This window comes from Rhagoletis pomonella, unplaced genomic scaffold, assembly GCF_013731165.1.
Source record: "Rhagoletis pomonella isolate Grant_MI unplaced genomic scaffold, Rhpom_1.0 Rhpom_scaffold_00004, whole genome shotgun sequence".
NCBI classification, from domain to species: Eukaryota; Metazoa; Arthropoda; class Insecta; order Diptera; family Tephritidae; genus Rhagoletis; species Rhagoletis pomonella.
This window is the reverse complement of record NW_023458558.1, coordinates 64,537,527-64,545,558: the sequence shown is the minus strand read 5'-3', so window position 1 is coordinate 64,545,558 and position 8,032 is coordinate 64,537,527. Positions and strand designations below refer to the sequence as shown.

At 37.2% G+C, this 8,032-nt stretch overlaps 1 protein-coding gene across 6 annotated transcripts in view; it reads left to right on the top strand.

Moving 5' to 3' along the window:
- Nucleotides 1-8,032, top strand: part of LOC118737979 (homeobox protein homothorax) — a 615,436-nt gene that overhangs the window by 376,279 nt on the left and 231,125 nt on the right. For all 6 annotated transcript variants that reach the window (XM_036468825.1, XM_036468823.1, XM_036468822.1 and 3 more), the window contains one exon: nucleotides 36-159. In XM_036468825.1, coding sequence (XP_036324718.1) covers nucleotides 36-159 — 124 coding nt within the window. The remainder of the gene's footprint in view (nucleotides 1-35; nucleotides 160-8,032) is intronic.

Here is an 8,032-nt window from a genome sequence, read left to right as displayed (position 1 = left end):
TTTTTTCATTTTATTCTTTTTCTTTTCATTTATAGCGGCCTCCTAGTTCACAACTGTCATATGGTGGCGCCATGAACGATGACGCTAGGTCGCCGGGCGCTGGTAGTACACCAGGCCCACTATCACAACAACCACCTGTTTTAGACACATCAGACCCTGGTAAGTGCGGAATTGTAAATTAATTTCAATAGTAAAGAAATGTTTTAGCTGTAAAGGAGGAAGGGAACGTTGAAACTAGGAAATCGGTGGTACTTGAGCTTAATAACTATTTTGGTCATAGATTTTGTTTTAGTGAAAATCTACTAAAGCAGCATTAAACTTGCATTTACAGTTATATTTGATTTTTATTGAATACCTGCCGTACCCACACACATACGTGTGTATGTAAATACCTTTGTACAACTTTTACCTGAACAGAAATAACAGGGCGATTCTGGCAATGGTGAAAGAGAAAGCCATTTTCTGTCTTTGGAAAGACCAATTGAAAATCTACTAGCGGAGAGGTCTTAGCTTTATTCTGTTAGTCTTTTAGCAATAAGTTTTCTAAACGTAACAATAAAAGAAACGCTTAAACACGGCAAAGTTCAATTTACATAATATAAACTACTTCCCTAAATAAAATGTTAATAAAATTAAACAATTTTATTGACCTTGAGGCCACTTCTTTATAACTGCTATTTCGGAGAATACCACATCTTCATGCTCATCAAAGTTCTCTGTAAAAACTATCGGTTGTTCTCCAAGGAGCATGCACCTTCTTCTGATCAATATACCGCTATGTGCTGCGATATTAGCCCCAGCCACTATATTCTCAGCAGAAAGGCAGCTCTGTAAACGGCCAAAATTAGCAGCATCTCGTGTTGTGCCATATTCTTCTAGGCGAGCACAAAAAAATCAAAGAAATGTGTCCGCGTTCTTAAGGAGTATGGATTTATGCCGCCATTTGAAAAACTATATAATCTTCCGATGGTGTGATGACCACGGAACGGATTTTATGGAAATTGCCTTTTTTTCTGCTAAAGTGATACAGTATATTCGATTAAGAATGTCCACTATTTAGTTTTCCTTGATTCCATAAATACACATTTCCCTGATTCCATATATACACATGTTGCCTTTTTTTGCCTTTTCTTGCCTTTTTACCTTTACCCTTTGTAAAGTGCAAGCAAATAGCCCTTAATCCTGATAATATGAAAGTTTTAAATGTTCCATATTCAAATAGGGCGCCACTTGTATCAACTCACGTCGAGCGCACGTTTAGTACATTCAAGGCTTTTCTTCGCGAAAATCGAATGAAAATGCTTTTGAAATGCATCTTGTGGTTCAATGTTACTACAACTATTAAGATAAAATTTTTGTGAGTTCCAAACTCGAAAGAAGAAAATAGTCAAAGATTCAAAGTACAAATTTTTCATATAAGGAAACTAGTTCATAGTTTTTCACTTTCTACTTGCAAAATTAAAAATTTATAAAATAAATGAGGTTGTTCACACTTACCTAGTTATCAGTTTATCTGGTTAAAAATTATTATTATGTAGTGTATTTTATGTATTTTATTGTTGTAAATCGAATAAAAAATATAACCACATAACCAGAAAATCTGATAACCAGGCAAGTGGGAACAACCGCAATGGTTTTTTTTTGATTATTTTTCGGTTTTGTTTTATTTGTGTGTCTTCTTTTGCATTTTTTGCGGTTTCTGGTGCCTTGTCCCGCCTATTTCGTTATTCTATTTTGCCTTTTTAAAGGTTTTTAAGTCCTAAATATCCATTCGCTGGTGATAGCTTTTGCACCACTATGCATATGTACTAAAGTAATAATTGTTTTTAAGTTTGAAACCAACGTTTTTTCACATAAGAACAAAAAAAAAATCTTCATTTAGCTTAGCAGCAAGAATTGTGACACAAAGCCTTCAAATTTTTTTCTGGATAGCACTTGCATGCTTCTAAAAAAAAATACCCTCTTTAATGAGCATCATTAAAGCAACAATGTTGCCTGAAGCAATTTTGCATACACTTAATTAAATTTCCAACACCTAAACGCCATTTGAGCGATAAAATTCTGCCGCAAAACCAGCTAGCTGACCAGATTTAAGTAGAATTTCGCAGTCATAAACATTTGTAGAGTACGCGGATTATATCTACTAGTAAATCAATAGTAGGTATTAGTCTTGCCTAATAAACTTCAACATAAATTCATCATTTTAATTACTTTAGTAAAATTGCGACACGCCTAGTTTATGTACATACATACATATTTCCTTAGTAGATATGTATATATACATATATTTAACCTAGTATTCCAAAAGTTCGCGTCAGTAACAAAGAACCAAATAGAGCCCAGCCGCAGTAGTAAGCGTTGTGATGGCGGCAAACTTTAAACAACGCACAATTGAGCGCAAAATTTTTGTGTCTGAAAATAAGATTCATAAAATCTTAAAAAAGAAGTATTAAACTAAAAGTGTAGCAAAGCAAAGAATGCCTCCAAAGCTGAAAATCACATTTTTATGATTTTTTACAGCCACTTTTGGGCGCTTAAAGTTGTAAGCTGCTTTGTGCGCAAAAACATAAAAAAGCCAACACGACAAAAAAAAAAACACTTCAACAAAAAAAAAAACTGAAACGAAAACGATCTGTGAAAACCTTGTGCTATTCACCAATGATGTGGCAGACAGATGGGCGCGCATGTGCGTCTGCGCAGAAAATGCATTATCACTGCCCTGTTGTTGAGGCGCAGTGCACCGCGCGCGCAGCTGCAACAATGGACGCCCGGCTGTAATGTGCCTGTAAGTGGATACAAAGCTGTGGCGCAAGAATAAGCACCAACGTGCGCGTAGCTACAATTTTTGCCTATCACCGTAAATAATTCATTGCGTTGCTTTGCCGCTGACGTAGCGCTGAGGTAGTGAAGTAGTAAAGGTGAAGGTGTATGCGCGTGCACTCCACCTACCTTCGAAATAACGCTGAAATAGTACTCGATAGAAAAGATGCGCTTTAAAACCTCTGTTTTTCTTTTGTGTTCGTTTTATAGCTGGCAAGTATAAATGTTGTGTGAGTCCGATTTTTGAAGTGCTCCAAAGGTGTTGCTGTAACAATTGTTTTCATCTTTCATCTCTTTTAAGCATCTGTCTGCTTGTGTGTGTATGTATGATTTGTGGAAGTAAAGTGCAGTGAATGGAGTCCTACATTGCGCGGGCCATTTTCAAAGAGCTTTTCTTGAAAGTGTAGCTGCCGCTGCAATAGAGACAACAGCAGTGGCTCACTGCGGGTTTGGCGGCAAAAGTGCCAACATTCAAGGGCTTACCAGTTGTAGTATCTTACTGTTTTGGAGAATTTAATGTGTTGAATGTTTTTATTGGTTTTGTTTTTGTCTCACGATTTGACGTAATTTTTGGAAGCACTGCTAAAGTTTTGCCCCCCCCCCCGGCTAGGCACTTATATAACTGGGTGGTTGAATACAAGTGTAGCAATATTTTGTAGTGGCGTCGGACTGTCTGCTAAGTTGGAGTGAAAGTTATGGTGAAGTTATGTACTCACTTTATCAATTTTCAAAAGGGTAAGTGAAGTGGAGTGGTTTCTTGGAACAAAATAATTACTGCTCAAAAATATGCTGAACACCAGTTTTTGCTGCTGAGCCTAGTTCAGTAGATAAACGCTCAAACGCTATCCGTAAAAGTTAAACAAAAATTTTGGTTCAGTAAATTAAAGGCCACTAGCGAATATCGCATAGCTTTAACCTATTTATTTATTTATTTATTTTTTATTGTAGAAAACGCATGTGCTATACGTCAAAGAATGTTAAAACTTCAATAACATACAACAACCACAACAAACTCTGTTGTAGCTTTGAAAAACGTATTTTCTTTTTAACCGACTTCGAAACGAGGAACGTTATTAATGCACCGAAGTATTTTATTTATCTACATATATTACCGTATAACTTTGGACAACGTGAACCGTTTTCGATACCTTTGGTACCTCTAGGGTGGTCTCACGTTAATTTGGTTTATTTCCGATCATTTCCGCCATAACGAAATTTCGTATTTTGATAGTTCTCATCCACACAAGTACTCATCTACTGAGACTTGTGTCTCGGGGTCTTCCTATATATGCGAATTCGAGGTGATTTTATTAACAACATGGCCTAGAGCAAGGATCCTAAGGCGGTTATGATGAATTTCGGAAGTAGTCAAGTGATAAACTTCTTTTCTTTCAAATTGTATACGAATCTCAAAAATTCTCCGAAGGCAAGCAAGGTGCTTTATTTATCAAATTTGGTAATTTATTTTTCAATTTGGTAACTTTTTTGATTTGGTCCTGCATGACACATAGGTCAATACTTAATACGGATCTGATTCCACATTAGGAAGTGGCCGATTAAGCGTATCCTTTTAAAGAAATACCAGGTAATTCTGAAAGTTTCGCAAGGCGAAGTTTTGCAAGCGTTCAGTTCATCAGCTTTGCAATTTCTATTAATATTTCGGTGTGCCCCGGGAACCATATGATTAGAATTCTATGTAAGTATGTACTTATGTTCTCGTTCAAAAAGCTGCGGCATTCAGTTGGGTACTTCACCCTCGAAAGCTTTCAGGACTGCCCTCAAGCGTTGAATTTTTAAAATATTTTCGGCCTTAACTGAAGTGCTCCAAAGTTTGGGGATTAAGTAGCCTCATAAAAAGTTCAATATTGCGAAGTCAAGATGATCTCAGTAGCAAAAGGACATCCCTTCTACGGAAAATTGTGCGTCTAATAATCCTCTGTTGCAACGAATGCTATAAATGACACTGAATGATCAGATGCCTTCAGTTGTTTTGTGGCCTGAGCTTTGTAAGTATGGAGATGTATATCCAAATCAAAAATATACTATTATAAACCATAAGACAATACCATGTTCTTAAAACAACGCCCAATCGACAAGTTCGTTCCTTCGTCCACACTTCGATTGGAAATCCACACCAAACATTTCTGATGTGGTGGTTTTCAGGATGCACGCAGATACATATAAAAATTAAATCTGAATGAAGCGCTGATTGTCTGAAAGGCTTGCTGTCTTCAGATATATGTACAGACATATGTATCAATGTACAGTTCCGCACATAGCATAAGTTTGGTAATTTTTGTTGAATTTGGAAACTTTTTCTGGGGATTTTGGTAAAAAGAAATGTGGTAGCAACACTGATCACGGCTCTGGGACTAAAAAATAATTTTGGGGCTATACTGCGTAGTTAGCAGGCGTCAGTCAGTCTTTACATACAAAAGGCCTGAGCTTAGATCTTACTGCTTCCCATAAAGTAACTAGCGCTACTCCTCTCAAAGCGACAAAAAATTACCCCGACAATAAAATGCTTTCTAAACATTAAACCCACTATCTACTTAGTAAGTTATCGATGTCTATAAATTGAGAAATTTAAAGCGTTTTAATACATGCCCTAATATTTTTCACTTTTACCTAATTCTTTGCTTGCCAATTGAGAGCATTTCAAAACCCTTTTCAACAATTTGAACACTTTCAGCCGTCATTCACTTAAAACGTTACGCAAAAGTTAATTTGGCAAAGTAGCGAAAAATTACCCGTATCAGAGTAGTAACAGCAATAACGGCCACACCTCTTTTCCTCATTTCGCACATGTCATACAAAAAAAGCAGAGGCTCAACGATTTGCTAGCCGCTAAAAAGCAGCTACAAAACCGGCGCGTCAAAATAGACAAAGAGCGCTGATGAGCCGTGTTACAACCCCTAAAAGTCGGCTAGAGAAATCACGCGGCTGAAAAATTCACAAATTCGCTATTGCACACGCCGAATGATGACGTGGCGCCACCACTATTCGAACAGTACGAGTAACAACAATAACGCATTATCATATGTCGCATTTATGAGGACGGAATGATGAAATGACGAACTGCCTGCCTGCGTGCCTGTCTGGCTGCTGAAGAGTGGTTGGCATGGTTGTATTTATTCATTCTTTCGTTTTTAACCGACTTCCAAAAAAGGAGGAGGTTATCAGTTCGTCGGAATATATATATTTTTTTTTTTTATGTATGTTACCGCATAACTTTGGACCACGTCAACCGGTTTCGATAATACTTTTTGCATCGGAAAGGTAGTGTCTCAGAGGTGGTCCCATACTAATCTGGTTGAGATCCGATCAGTGGATCATGAGATATATATATATATATTTATTTTTATATGGGAGTTGAAGTCGGTTTTTTTTTTGCTAAAAATTACTTGTTCACTAAAAATTTGTATCTCCCTCCATGCGGGGTGCAAAAGGGTGCGCATCAAATTTCCACCACATACTATAAATATATGAGCACAAATGCATAGCAATTTTTGTGTTTGATTTTTTTTTTTTTATTTAATGTATTTTTTCACTTTGGTGAACCTTCCTTCGTCACTATTCGAAAAATGTTTCGGGGTGTTTTCGATGGTGTTGGTGCGCACAACACATCACGGCGCATCACATCACCTCATATTGTAAAAAGCCATCAAAATTAACGCGCATTCATCAGCAACAGCATCAACAAGCACAGCGACTGGATGAAAAAAAAGCATTAAGAAACTACGGCAACAACTACAACAATGATGTTGCGCTTGACAATGGCAACATGCGTTTGTGACAAACTGAAGTACGAAGTAGATACCGAATAATAATAGTCGTTAATAAAAGGAGGAATATAACGAAAGCAACAACAACAACAATAACAGAAACAAAGAACTATACATCGAAGTTGACAAACAAGCAACACCAGTTAAATGCAACAACGATAACAAAAAAAAAAAAACAGCAGCGACAGCCAACAATGTGTGGCAACTTTTCTCTGCTTGGACAGCGACAACGACTTTTGAACAATTTTTACGTTTTATCGCATCAGCAGACAAAATAAAATATTTAAAAAACAAAAAAAAAGAGCATGGCTGGAAGCACGCATAGCGAAAGGTGGCAGATTGTGGTGGTAAAAAACTGGGAGGTTGGTTAGCTTCAGTAGGGGTTGTGCGATTAGCGAACGGAGGGAACGGACGTCTTTTAATTTACAACAATGTATTTTATAGATTTCTCAGGCATGTAATGAGTACGTACATACAATCCAGTACTGCTGAAGTCAATCGCTACTTTTGAACCAATACTGCACGGACTCCTAGGTAAGTAGCTACTCTATTAACCCGTGGTAGTGTACCTGGTAGTGCAGAGTCGAACCAGTCGGAAGCAGAATAGAGAAAAACTACGAAAGAGGGCGCCCATAAATGACACAAGTGACTACTCTAGTAACTCCCAATAGCGCAGAGAGAGTCGATGGTGACTACCGCCTAGGACATTGCCTTGTAAAAGTAATCGCTGGAATACACTGCAAGTAGTCGGTCGGTAATTGACGGTGTTTATCAGTCCTTTAGTCGCTTCTCCGTACTGGAGGGTATATATGTGCAGTTAACGTATTGATTTTATGTAATTGTGACTTTGATTGATTTGGTATTGGAGAAAAAATATGGGTTTAAAGCTTTGAAAGGATTCTTTCAAAATTTACGTAGTGCCAATTCGGATCCTCGAGGAAGAACATGCTAAGATAATTCCACCTTATCGTAGTCCGCCATTTAGCTGATATTGCAACAAGTAGATAAATAACTAGTTAAGATTACCACCAGTTTCTCTATTTTCCACATTTCCAGACATGCATGGGCTTTTCGCCGCCCAGTATTCTGATGCGGTAGAAGTGATGGACAGACAGTTTTTATCCTGTAGTTTTACAGCGTACCATCAAAGACTTGAAAGCCTAACTTTCTCTTTCCTATCGTAATATGTATATACTCACATCCTTTACATGTACATATGTATTACATTCGTAAGCATCCAACCCGCTACTTCTAAAACTGGCTCTCAATATTTTGTTAGAAGTTCTTTATCAAAAATTGTTTAGGTATCTAAAGGTTTTTCCCCATTCTCATATTTATACAACTCACTAAAATATGCGCTCATTTATATTTCCTTTTTAATCACAAGCGTTTGGAGAGAGAATATGTACTTTTTGAACTTTTATTGT